Source organism: Phyllostomus discolor, chromosome 6 (genome assembly GCF_004126475.2).
Source record: "Phyllostomus discolor isolate MPI-MPIP mPhyDis1 chromosome 6, mPhyDis1.pri.v3, whole genome shotgun sequence".
Taxonomy (NCBI): Eukaryota; Metazoa; Chordata; class Mammalia; order Chiroptera; family Phyllostomidae; genus Phyllostomus; species Phyllostomus discolor.
Genome location: NC_040908.2, coordinates 120,195,603 through 120,209,033, shown reverse-complemented (window position 1 = coordinate 120,209,033; position 13,431 = coordinate 120,195,603). Strand labels below are relative to the sequence as shown.

Below are 13,431 nucleotides of genomic sequence, written 5' to 3'. Positions count from 1 at the left end.
ACCTCTCTCTGACTCCTAGATCTGCTCAATCTCGTTTCTCAAAACTCTTTAAGTGTCCATCACCTGCCCACTCATTCTTACACTTGACTTCATTCCATATTTTATTTGGGATTTGGGATTGGTGGCCTCTGAAGTCCCATCCAGCTGCAGACGCCTGAGTCTGCTGTCTTCCCACAGGTCACATCTTCTTAAGCAGGTCTCCACTTTTTCCCTCAAGGAGTGGTAAGGAAAGTCTTGAGCACACACAGGCTTTGCAGATTTGCAGGGAGTGAACGTAACTCCTCGTGGGAGCACAGGTGTTCTGTGACCCTCCGTTCAACAAATACATGGACATTTATTTTTATTTTTTCAAAGTGGAAGTAGCTTTCTGCCCCTCTCTCCCATCCTGTATTATACAGGTAACATACTTATGGTCAAATAAACCAAAAAGTACATAAAAATTTAAAGAAGAAAGGGAACATCACCCGTAATCTTTCTCCTCAAAGATAACTGACATCAAAATATTTTTTCAGAGTTTTTGCTATACATAAAAATGTACGTTTTGATAGGGCCTTTTGGAGACCCCACAGAGCTTTCTTAACTATAAATCAAACCAAACAGCAGGAGGCCCCAGCCTGGGATTCAAGCTAGTGAAGTATCCACCTGCCTTGCTAGACTGCACAGACTAGACTGACCCACATCAAATGCTGATATTCAGCTGTTTTTGACCCACAAACAGTAATTTTATATGGTTCAACCTACTGTACATGGAGCCTATAATGTCAGAACTGGTAGCACTCTTAGAGACTTTAAGTCTGACTATTTCACTCTGCTGTGGAGAGAGGAGATCAGAGAGGGGAGTGTTCAGCCAGTGTCACAGCTCACATCAGTGGTAGAATCAGGACTGGTTCCCTTTCCACAGAGCCAGGTACCTGCCTTGCACACTCAGCTTCTTTTCATATGGTGACCTTCCAGGTGTGATGATAATCTCATGGAAGCAGATTGAAACTTGGTATCAGAAAGTTTCTCCCAGAACTCAGTCAAAACAGAAGAGGCTATACACTTGAGGTAGTGAAGATCTCGTGGCAGGGGTTGTGTCTGGGAAGGGCACCGTGACAACTGTGACCTGGTTGGAAGCACAGGAACCTTGGAGCTAAGGAGGCTTGGCATTCAGAGCCCTGCACAGGCACGACTCCTTCTTAAGGTTTTAAGAGAGGCCCCAGAAGTGTCAAATGGTAATATATTTTTGTAATAGGTGCGTAAGTAGGAGTTTTTTGAAGGAGGGCTCCCAGGATTGTCTGCCTTTTAGGCTTGGGTTCACCCTGTGTGGCAGAGTCTTAAAAAGCACTGGGCACAGAGACCAGAGTTCAAGTTCTGGTCATGGCACAGCTCTAGCCCAAGTGGGCGGAATGGCACTTGCCCTGCTTCCCTCCCGGGGGGAAATCATGAGAAACATCAAGTGTGAACATGTAAAAATAAGTAACGCTATACCTCTCTGTCGCATGGGATAATCATTGCTGCTTCTCACAGTCAGTGAAGATAACACACACACACATACCCTCCGCACACCTTCTTGTCTAGTTTCCCTCTGCCACGACTTCCTTTTCTCCTTCCTCAAGTCCCTGGCCCATGATACTCCAGCCATTAGACCAGTCATTAGTTATTATCTTTTGCTACTTGTATATATTTGTTCATGGTTCCCACTGTCTATCATGTCTATCAAGTCTTTTGCTGGAAAAAAGTCCTTTTTCCCCCACAAGGCCTAGGTCTGCCCTTCTCTCCCAGCCCAGTAATGACACCCCTTAGCACTGTGTCTCATTGACCTTGCACATAGGAACACTGAGGCCTGACGGGAGCCACGGCTGAGTTCTGGAGGCCTCAGAAGTCAATCAACCCTCAGGTGTCTTGATCTTCAGCATCCTGGGTTTCTAGCATCAGATCATAGACACCCGGTTCTTGATGTACACGTGGTAGGGGTCACTGCGCTTGTCCACTTTGCGGGAGCGGGTGTATCCCAGGATGAGGCTGCCCACAGTGGCAGCAAATAGGAACATGACAAAGAGAATGTACATGTAGGAGTTGTCATCACGGCCGGGTAGGCTGGCCTGCCGCTCCTGAGTCAGGTTGTCTGGTCCTGGCCGACAGAGCAAGTTGCTGTGAAGAGTGGCATTTAGAGCCTTCAGAACAGCATGCAGACTCTCATACCAGACCTCAGTCCCATTGGTGGTCTCCATAGCAACAGGGATTCAGGTGGGGAAGAATCGGAGGACACTCTGGTGGCAACAGAAAAGAGAAAGGGTGGCTTTCATGACCTGCAGCTTGAATGACCTCCTCAGTCCTTCAGACCCCAGCTAAAACCCCAACATCACAGTTCATTCTGCTTGTTTCCTTGTCTGTCTTCTCCATAAGACTGCAAGCACCATGAAGGCAGGGACTATGTCTGTGTCACTCACTGCTATATACAACCACTCAAGGCAGCACTCAACAGGTGCTCAGTAGGTACCTGTGGAGTAAGCCTTCCTCGACCACTGTAATCCACATTGATTTGTCCTTTCTTTGGATTCTGTAAATCACTGAGCTTTCAGTTAGAAGGAACTCGGGGATTATTTAATCTAACTCCTTCTGTTTTACATACGGGGAAGCAGAGGCCCAGAGAGAACACGTGGCTTAACCGTGATCCCAGAGAACATTTAGAGGTAGAGTTCAGACAGAGTCCAGCCTTTTGTTGGCCAGCTCAGAGTTCCTTGACTTTCATGCCAGCTCTTGGTAGGACTGTGTTGCATTATTGGAAGATACTCCTCAGAATTCTCCTTTAGCACAATGCCTTCTTATACTCCACATACACCATTTAGATGTTTGGGGATGGCTTAGATTTCACCCTGGCTGGAACCAGAGGGTGGGGTCATTGACCTCTCAAGCAACCTATGTCCCAAGCACTCAGTATTCCTAGTTATTTAGGATTTTTTTTGGAAGGATTCTGTTGGGAATACTTCTGGAAAGGAGGTGGCTGGGGAGGCAGGGAGAGGCTGATAACCACTTCAGGCACTGGTGAAGAGGACAGGGTTGGGCCTGAGGGTGGGGAGCGATGGGGCACTCAGTCTGGTTTGGGGTTTCACCTTCCACAGAGAGACAAGACACAGCACCTCAACCATCCTGCCTTCTGACACAGTCACCATGTTACCTGGCAAATAATAGGTGATAATAAATATTCCTTTTCCTCCTCAGAGATCCTTAGTCTATAATATAGAAAAACATCCAAAGACAGCCTTGCATCCTGGTCTCTAAAAAACCACATGCCATCCCCTTTAAACCAGGCTCCACATCCACTTCCTTCTGGAAACTTTCACTGAATGCTCCCCACCCCTCGACCACACTCCACAAGCTTTATCATCTCAACCTTCCCTTTGGCCCTGCACTTACATATAAGGCAATGTGTGGCTGTTGTCTTGTTACTGATAAGGGTATCAGCAGGCCGCGTGCTCGTGGTCAGCAGAGCTGTGTCTGTCCCTCAAGTCTAGGGGGTCTATCCTGAGACTGACTAGGACTTCTCCTTCCCTGGAGGTCTACCCCGCCTCTGGCTGGGTGTTCTCCTTTCCTCAACAGTCTCCAGTAAATGTGGCTACTTTAGGGACTTCTCCATGGTCCCAGCGCCCTGAGTTCACTGACTAGTTCTAAACCCTCCATTATCTAGGCAGAGCTGCCAGCCAACCAAAGTTAACAATCCTGATTATTAACCATAAGGTCTCTTTCCCAGAAAAGATGACAGTTAGTTATGACCATAATAAATATTCATGAACAGCTCTAAGAATGCAGAAGCTGGGGTGGGGGGAGAATCTAAATGATACAGCAATCACCTAGGACTGGCCCACATTTCCTGCAAGGCTTCTGGGGCCCCATGCTCTAGAGCACTTGGGCTACCTTATGTGAATGGAGGAGGGAAAGAGAATGAGCACTTGCCGAGTTAAGATCCAGGAGGCATAGGTCTCATCTACTACCCCACTTGTCAGGCAAGAAATGTGTGTCTTCTTTTGTCCTCGTGTGGGCCAATGGAAAGCAGGAGCAGCACAATGAAATTATTGGTTCAGCTAATCATTCATCCAGTCATGGTTTTTGGAGGCCTACTTTTGGGCAGGCTCAGACCCAGTCCCCACCGCACTCAGGGGCACGTTGCCAGCTCTTCCATAATGCAGGGGACATGCCAGAGTCTGCTGGGGCTTAAAGGAAGAAGGGATGAATTTTGATCAGGGCTCAGAGAGTGTTCACAGTGGTGGAGGCATTTCAGTGGACCTTGGAGGGTTTTTAGGAAGCAGAAAAGGCAAGAAAAGGAAACAGATGAGCAAAGGCATGACAACTGGAAAGCGCATAAAATGTTCTGAAGAATGGAAAGTAGCATAAAGAGATTAGCATGTAGGATGCGTGAGAGGATGCCACAGGATGTGGGGTGGAGATACGGGCCTGAACCAGATCACGCAGGGCTTTGAGTGCCACGGTGCGGAGCTGGAACTTTACCCTGCAGGTGGAGAAGTATCATGAAACAGTACTTGAAAAAGGGACAGAAAGATCAGATCTGTGTTTGGATACGACACTGGCTATTATGTGGACTCAGCTGAGGGCAAGACTTGAGGCAGAAAGCCCAGTGACAAGGGTCTTGAAATAGTTCAGCTGGAAGACACCGAGTCCTGAGCAGGGGCCTAGGGAATGACAAGGTGGGGGCAGGGGCAGACGTGAGAAGCTGTTGTGGGAGGGAATGGCTAATGCAAGGGTTTGGGGAGGAAGGGGTCTCAGCCAGTGTTACAGGTCGACAGCAGACAGATAGTGTAAGCAGCTGGAGGAGCCTGCTTTGAGAGAAATAAATTTCTCACCCTCTTTGGGCTTCAGTTTCCTTATTTATCAAAAAAGATTAACATAAGGTGGTGTAGTTCAGTGGATAGAAAGTGTCAGTTTTGCAAGATGAAAAAGTTCTAGAAAACTATTGCACAACAGTGTAAATGTAGTTAACGCTACTGAGCTGTGCACTTAACATAGTTAACATGGTCACTTCTAAGCTATATGTCTTATTTTTTTACCACAATGAAAAAAAAAAAAAAGATGATCACCCCTGCCTTGCCTCCCTCTGGGCTTTCTTGACCATATACTTTCACTGTGGTGAAGATTTTAAAAATGTATATTTGAATGTAAACATGATTTCCCATTAAAGTGGAAATCTGTATTTTATTTTTGAGGAGTAAATATGTATACACAGGACACCCACAGTGCAGGTGAAGTCTCCCTGCTCCCAGCAGCCCAGGGCACTTCCCCAGGGCAGTCACTGCTACCAGTTTTTTTCTTTCTCTTACAGGGGGTAGCACTGACAGGGCAGAGGGAGGGCCATGCCGGTCTGGAAGACTCACCAAGTAGCAGGCAAATTCTCTGGCTCTGAGTTGGCTTTGGGAATCTCCTTCTGGGTGCCCCAAGGCTCCTTAGCCCCTCAACCTCTTCAGAATGTCTCTGGACACATTGGGGGTCTTAGCATTCACTTCAGCAGTGGGGAAGACCCAGGACTGGGAAGCAGGAGGGGGAGCAGAAAAGGAAGGGACCAGACACAGAACAAACTCCAGAACCAGGGCAGATCACCCAAGGCGGGGCTCCAAGGGTTGTGTAATAGCCTTGCTATGGGCTCTGACACCCTCCTGCTTCCCCTCCCCTTCCTGCAGCAGCTGGGCCAGGCCAGCCTGGGGTTAGAGTTACAGGAACTATACAGTGGCCAATGGACATCTGATTGCTGTCCCTTAACTCCAGGCTCACAGGGTCTCAATTGAGGAAGCTTCATGGAGGAAGCTCAGTTTAACACATGGACTCCTTCTCAGGGACCAGCTAATAGTGCAGCCTAAGGCATTCCCTTTCCCAACAGTGTTGGTGTCTTAGCAGGAAGGAGCCTCTGAAAGGCTGAAAGGGCCTGAGAGTCAAGCGAATGATGTAAGTGGCAGAACGGCAGCTGGCAGTTGGGTCGATGCTTTACATAGGAACAGTGATATTCCCAATTAGCTATTTGGATAGACTAGGTATAATCATGGTCATGGCATCAACACTACCTGTAGCATAGCTCATTGTGAAAATTAGAGAAGAAAAATACGCAGTGCCTGGCACTAGACACCCCACAGACACAGTGGTGGTTTTCTTTTTGTAGAACAGAGGTTGGTGGGGCCTTCAGAGCCCGTCCAGTCTAACTGCCCTCATTTCACGGTGAAGCAAATGGAAACTCAAGGAGTGGTCTTGGTTCAGCTGTTACTTATGTGACTTTGGGCACGTGACTTCCCTTTGCTGGGCCCCAGCTTCTGTCTGCATCTGTGACAAAAGGGGTTTTGCTGTACAGTTTTAGTCAGCTCTAATGTCACATGAGGACATTAGAGGACATTGTGACATGAGTCATGAAACCACACTGAGAGATCAGAGCAGACTGGGTAGGCTGTTGGGACAGGCATTCCAGGAATGTTCTAGAGCCTCTCAAATCATGAGATAGGCTGTAGAATTTTTCCCTTACAAGTTAGGATTCTGAGCCCTGGGATGGAGCTACACTTAATATTCCAACCTAGATAATCTGAAAACTGAATTGCTTGAATTGTTCATTTTTCCTCTTAACAGCTTACCTGCCATGGTGATCTAGCCTGGGGAGGAGACAGAATCTGTGCAGAAAGTGGGGGCATGGGGACAGTGTGGGGGGGGGCCCTCAGACCCTCCTTCCAGGACCTCTCTGAGCAGGCCTGGATGCTTGTGGTCTGATGGGAGAAGGGAAGAAGCCATAGTTACTTATCTTTAGGGGCTGGGTTGGGGTGGGAAAGAAGCCAGGGGCAAGGGCGTCCTGTCCTGTTGGGTCAGGAGAGGCAGAGAGGCGATAAAGGGACAGGTTGGTTCTCTACGACCTGCCTCTGGGTCCCAAGTTGGGGACCAGGCATTTGGAACATTGGAATTTTGTTCCTCTTTCTGTGCTCCTTGGCTTCCCCCTTCAAGATAGTCACTGATTATGAAGTTCATAATGATGAGGGAGACAGAGCTCTTGCCCTACACGCCCTTCACTTGAAACAGAAGAGAGACCAATTAGGAAGGATCCGGTCAAGCTGAAAGAGATTTTTAAAGTTCATTTAGCATCTGGATTCTAGGCCACCCCCCATTCTGTAGACTGGAAAACTGGAGCTCAGAAGGTGAAGGTGACCCACTCAAAATGACAAGGCTACAAACGGCTGAGTGCAGACTACAACCCAGGCCTGCGGGAGTGCTGCGCAGGAGCTCATTTCACTGCTCATGGTGACATTCCTTGACATTTGAGCAGCATATCACACCAAACAGCCTCCTTGTGTCCTGGGCATCATCCCCTCTAACTCCATGACGACGGTTTCTTCCTGCACTGCAGATCCTCACCAATCTTAATTGAGGATCCAGTAAGGGGGCAAGGAGGTAAGTTTTGGAGAAGGAATTAGTCTTCCTTTAGTCTCCTCTTCCATGGCCCTTTCTGTTCCAGACCTACCCCGGTGTGCTGGACGAGCCGGCACACTCTTTTCCTCCACATTCTGTTGCTACTATTCCTTCCACATTGACAGGTTCTCTCTAAATGTTGACTTGAACTCACCTGACCTCTGACCTGGGGATAGAGGTGTACAACTGTGATCTGAAGACTGACCTGGATATCTTAGTGAGATATTATTTCAGGTTTCTCTGGGGAAAAGTGAAACACTGCCGTTGGTTTTCTGGTTCACCCATTGCTCTGTTGCAGCTACTTTTACAAAGGAGCGTCGTAAGTGCCCAGAAATGTTGTAGAGAGAGGCAGGGTGGGTGGGGAGTCACAAAAAGCATGTAGGGAATACAAAGATAACTCCTAAGATGCACAATTTTGCCACTGGTCCCTCTGGAGGTCTTGTCACCACCAGGGACTGGGAGGCCAAAGGATGGGAGAAGAGTTGCAGGAATGGACATTAACATATAGTTGGAAGGAGACACAGGAATAGAATCTGAGTTGATTGATTACCCCTTAAATAATCATGTCATTGGTACAACCCCCTCATTCAGCCAGTGGGAAAAGAGAGGATCCCCCAGTGAGGAAATCACTTGCTCTAGGTCTCATAGCGAGGAGGGGTAGAGCTGGGACGACAGGCGTCCAGTCCACAGATCCTTCCACTATAAGTTCTCCATTGCCTGTAAGACAGTTTAACCCTCTCCAAACATCATTCAAAGTCCTTTGGATATGACCCTGCCTCTAGTCCCATCTCACAACAGCGTTCCCCAGTGTCCTGTGCCCCATAACACTGAGCTACAGGCCATTCTCAAAACATTCCTTGCACTTGCACACCTCTTGCCTTTGCTCATACTGTTTTCTTGTGCAGGAACGCGCTTCTTCTTTCCATCCGCACGGTGAACTCCTGCAGCCTTCAGGATGCAGCTCCATGTCTCCTCTGTAGACCCTGTCCTGAGACACCACTTCCCCACTCACTAGCTAGTTAGTCCCTCCCTCTTGTCTATTCCTTAAGTGGTTTGCATAAACCCCTGTTAGAGCACCGTGCTGTACTGAAATTATATGTGAGTATCTATATAGAATCTATATTTATAGTCAGATGTGAGGGCAGGGACCTGCCATACCTTTCTTTATTCCCTGGGCCTGAGCACATAGCAGGCACTGAAGAATAAATCAATCAATTTCTCTACTTATTAGACCATTCCCCCTCAGCACACACATACACATTCATGAAAACAGCTTACATTACTTAAAAAACAACTTCAAGGACAGGCCAAAACAGATTCCATTTGGTTTGAAAAAGAGGAGAGTCAGAGGAAAGAAACCGCCTCAGCCAGGTGGGGAAGTAAGTCAGGGCAGGAAGAACTCTAAGCCTCCTTTGGAAACCCAGGCATTCCCTGACCTGAACCCCATTCAATCAAAGGACAAACATTCTTGGCCCCAAAATACTGGCAGTGGCTTTGCAACCTACTTCCCTGTGTACCTACCTAGGGCGTGGCCACTGCACACACACAACTCCCAGTCACCCAGACTGTGATCTTGCCTTTCAAGTGTTCCTTTCATGGTTCTAATCTTGGTTGTGTGCTTGGCTACGTGACCTTGAGCACTGTACTAATGTTCTCTGCAACTCATCTATGAGATGGGATAATTACCCCTGATTACCTCACAAGGGACCTGGGGGAGACTCTAGGGGGAAGGTATTCCAGAAAGTGCGAAGTATTATATAAACATAAGAGATCATTATTGGGCAGCCTGGCCCCCTTGGTGTCCTCCCCACCCAGCCACCCCAGGGTTTCCAAGAACAGCCATTCCTACATCCCCTCTCCCCACCCTTGGTACTGCTACCTTCAGAAGAAGCCAGTTTCATATTATCCTTCTTGATTCTTCAGAAGCCTTCCTTGTCTTCCATCCTCTCTGATCAGTCCTGTAGTCTCTTTCTATTCAGGGGTACCCTTCCATAGTCCTGTTGTCGCTGGAGAACACACCAGAGTGGTAATCAAGAGACCTGACCCTATTTTACCAATGTGTCTAGTCATGCATCTTGGTTAAGTTGCTTCTCCACTCTGGGCCTCTTTTTCCCCAATGGTAAGATGGGGTTTCTTGTCTCTTAGCAGGTGTTTTTCAGTTTGTGGATAGAAATGTGTTTGAGATGTGGGGAGTGAGTGAGGATGAAGGAGGCTGTTGATGTCTGGAGGAGTCAAGAAAAGGAGAAAGCTCTGGCATTGGGTCTCCTTCATTCGGAGGGACAGAGGGACAGAGCAGCTGGGTGCGCGGTGGAGCTCTCGCGTGTACAACGCATCTCTGCAGGTGAAGTGGACAAAGTGGACTCTTTTCCATTCCCTAGTGTGATCTTGGGCAAGTCCTCTCCCGCTGGAGTAGGTTGGGAGAATAGGAGATACTCTCCATAGGCCTCAACACAAGGGTGAAAACAGATTCCCAGGTGCAGACCGCTTTTCCCTCCTGTCACGGGGAGCGCGCTGGCAACAGGCCCAGAGGCCCATTCTACGAGCGGCGATTCAAGAAAAGCAGCACAAGGCACAAAGCGGGCGGGCGACCCGCACAGGTTTATAACCCTTAAACGAACTCATCTCCTGATTCCCAGCCTAGACCTATGTTATTAGCAGCAGGAGATGTTTTGGGGAGTCCTCAGGCTTTCCCCAGGGCTGGGGCGCATACAGGCAGTAGCCAATGGGCACATCGACTCTGCAGAGCAAGCGGCTCCCGTCAGGTATGAAAACCGGCTGAGTCCCGGAGTGCCATTTCCGCGTGTGCACTCCCTGCTCACCCACAGGTGCTCGCTTGCATATCTGTGGATATGCAAGAAGCTTTCGTGCCGCCCTCCAGAACTCCCACCGTTTCCAGGCAGGGCGGGCCTGGAGCCCAGCTCCGTACTCCTGCGAACTGCCCCAGGAACCCCGCTGCTCCGTCCTGGGGAGGATCAGCTTCGTATCTGAACGCCCCCCTCCTCGGCTCTACGGTCTCAAGGGAGGCGAGAATATACCTCATTTCTAACTCCCCGCAACAGCTCAGCTTTCCCAACCCTGCGGTACGCTTTACCTGCCTCTCCGCAAGGCTCGGAGGGGCGCGGGTCTGCTCGTGGGGCACCGCGCCCTGTGCAGGAGGGTGCACTGCACTGCACCCTTCGATCCGTCGGCTCGGCTGTGAGCAGCGGGTGCCCTGCACTGCCCCGCGCCCCCTTGGTTCTGCGTACAGACCTGCGCTTTGCTCCCTTTTTCTTTCCCTAGGGCGTCCCCTCCCCTGGCCCCGCCCGCCCCCCAGCACACCCGCTTCTCCTCCGGCTGCCTTCCGACGCCTCCGCCCAGCTGCACCGCCTCACCCCGCCGTGGGTTCCGACTCTTCCGTCCCCTGCAGCGTCTGCTTCCTGGACCTGAGACAGAAAGCTTCTCTCTTCGCATCAGCTTATCTAGCCTCTAGAAGTGAGGCTGAACGTTGGTTGGTGGTGGAACCAGTCTTTGCTCCTTGTGGCTGCGTGGTGGTGAGCAAGTCACTGCTCCTCACTGGGTCTTTTGTCTTCCTTGCGATAAAATAGGTAGAATTCCTGCATACATCCCACACAGGATGATGGTTAGGGTCAGATGAGATCTCGGAATCCAAAGCATTAAAGGCGAGTGGTCCCTGGAGAAATCGGATCCTAACACAGAGGCCCAGGTTGGGAAGGGAATTGACCAGGCTCACCAAGGACGTTAGTGGCAGAGCTTACGTCCCCTCCCTCTAAGTTTCCACGTTGTTGTTGTTGCTGGTTTTTTTTTTTTAAATCCTCACCAAGGACATTTTTTTTTTTCATTGCTTTTAGAGAGAGGAAGGGAGAGAAAGAGAAACGTTGATTGGTTGCCTCCCATACACACCCTGACTGGTGATGGAACCAGCAACCCAGGCATGGGCCCTGACCAGGAATGGAACCTGAAACCTTTCAGTTAACAGACGAAGCTCCAGCCCGTGGAGCCACTTGGGCCAGGGCTCAATAGTTCTTTACATGCCTAAATACTAGGTGTCCAGCCTCACACCTCACTGGTCCCTGTCCCAGAACATCCCTCACTTTCTGGCCACCAGGCTCACTCAAACTGCTGCTCCCTTGCTGGTGACTCTGCAGGCTCCAGAAAGGAGAAGCCACTGGGGACAGCTGGGAAATGGCCAAGAGGCTAAGGGCAGGGGAGTGGACAGAGCCTGGGAATGGCCTCTCAGGGACTCTGTGGGGAGTCCTTCTCAGATCCCTCTTCACCAGCCTGTGGCCTTGCAATGACTAAGAACAAACAGGCCCGCTCCTGCTCCCTGGCAAACAAAGATCTGTTCCAGGACATCTGAGGCACGTACCCTCGATCACAGAATCTCAGGTTGCATCTAGGCTTCCTTTTGGGCTATCATTTTGAAAAGACCTACCACATGGACGGAATGTTATACAAAATTGTTAATCTCCATCAAAACCTGTTATTTCTGTGGGTGTGTATTTTGACCCAGCTACTTTTTCTTAGCCTGGAAATCACCTCTCAAGGGAAGTCATCCTGAGCCCTGCCCCCCCCCCCCCACACACACATGGTCTCAAATTTCATTCTGCCTAAAACTCACCTTGGAGCTCAGTTTAGTAAAGTAGACTTTTAGGTTGCACTCTAGAGGTTCTGATTCAGGAGATTTGGAAGGGTAGCCCAGGAATTAGCATTAAAAAAAGAAAAAGATTCCCAAACTATTCTAATGAAGGTAGTTCTTGACAGCCTTGAGGAAATCACCCTTGCTCAGTTTGGGTTCCTTCTCACAGTCTACTCAGGGCCTTGAATTTACTCTATAGGACTGTTTATTACAGTTATCAAAAGCAACTATTTCCCTGGCTGGTGTGGCTCAGTTGGAACATTCTCTCATAGACCAAAAGGTAACTGGTTCGATTCCCGGTCACGGCATATAGCCAGGTTGCTGGCTCTATCGCTGGTTGGGGAGTGTATGAGATGGTGGTGGATCAACGTTTCTGTCTCACATTGATGATGTTTTTCTCTCTCTTCCTTTCTCTCTCTCTTAGGCAGTGAAAAAATGTCCTCAGGTGAGGATTAAAAAAATTCAAAAAAGAAAAGTCACTATTTGCCCACTTCACCTACTGGGTTGTGATTTCTTTGAAGATAAGGACTATCTCTTGTTCTAATAAAATTTTAGAATCATAGTCTTAGAATCACACATCTTAGAGTTCTAGAATCATTCAGTAGAACCTAAGTTGAAAGGACTCTTAGAGTTAACTAGTTAAATACTTTCTTTAAGAATCTCCTATATTTCATTGTGACATGAAATTGCCCAGTGTCTTTCCCACACCTCTCGGTCACCTCTAGTGACCAGAACTCAGCGCCCCCGAGGCAGCCAAGTTCTGATTGTAAGGGTGTTCTCACGTTTTGACAAAAACTGCTTCTTTTTGACTTCTACCTTTGGTTCTTGTGTCTATTGGAGACATAAAGTATATGCTTAATCTTGATTCTCTTTTTCAGTTCTTCAGAAACTTAAGTTTTCCTCCACTTCCCCTTCTCTGCAGTGAGGATGTGGCAGACACCCTGTTAGGGAAGGCGGCTGGCCAAGGGGCCATTGTAAAGCGGCAGCTTCTGCTGTTATTCGATGAGAAAAAGAAGAATGAAACAGAAATCCTGTCCTGGGGACCATAGTCTGAGAAGACCCTTCAAGGAACTCTAAGTTCAGGACAAGGGCCTGCCCTTAGGACTTGAAGGGTGGGCTAACGGAAGGGGTCAGGGAAAGATTCACCTGGAGATACAAGTCTTTGCTTTAGTGACACCTTCCTGTGTGGCCTTCCCTGACCATCCTATTTACAAACTCTGATCCTGCCCTTTTTCTGCCCTCCCTAACCTCCTTTCCTGCCTTGTGATTCAACAATACCTAACATCATTTTATATATGTAACTTATTATTAAAAAATCTTTTGCCGTTGCTGCTCTCGCTGCATCCCTCAACTGAAGCTCACAGCTC

General features: G+C 48.7%; 1 protein-coding gene across 2 annotated transcripts; it reads right to left on the bottom strand.

The window, feature by feature from the left end:
* Positions 1-715: 715 nt before the first annotated feature.
* KCNE3 (potassium voltage-gated channel subfamily E regulatory subunit 3) lies at positions 716-10,638 on the bottom strand. Of its 2 annotated transcripts, XM_036028818.1 has the most exons (4): positions 10,520-10,638; positions 9,308-9,434; positions 5,370-5,519; positions 716-2,252 (listed from the first exon to the last, which is right to left on the bottom strand). In XM_036028818.1, the coding sequence occupies exon 4, from the start codon at positions 2,211-2,213 to the stop codon at positions 1,914-1,916; it is 300 nt and encodes a 99-aa protein (XP_035884711.1). In that variant the 5' UTR covers positions 2,214-2,252; positions 5,370-5,519; positions 9,308-9,434; positions 10,520-10,638; the 3' UTR covers positions 716-1,913. The 2 variants fall into 2 exon arrangements, with proteins under 2 accessions (XP_035884711.1, XP_028372421.1); XM_028516620.2 differs by lacking the exon at positions 10,520-10,638 and having other exon boundaries at positions 9,308-9,446.
* Positions 10,639-13,431: the final 2,793 nt, after the last annotated feature.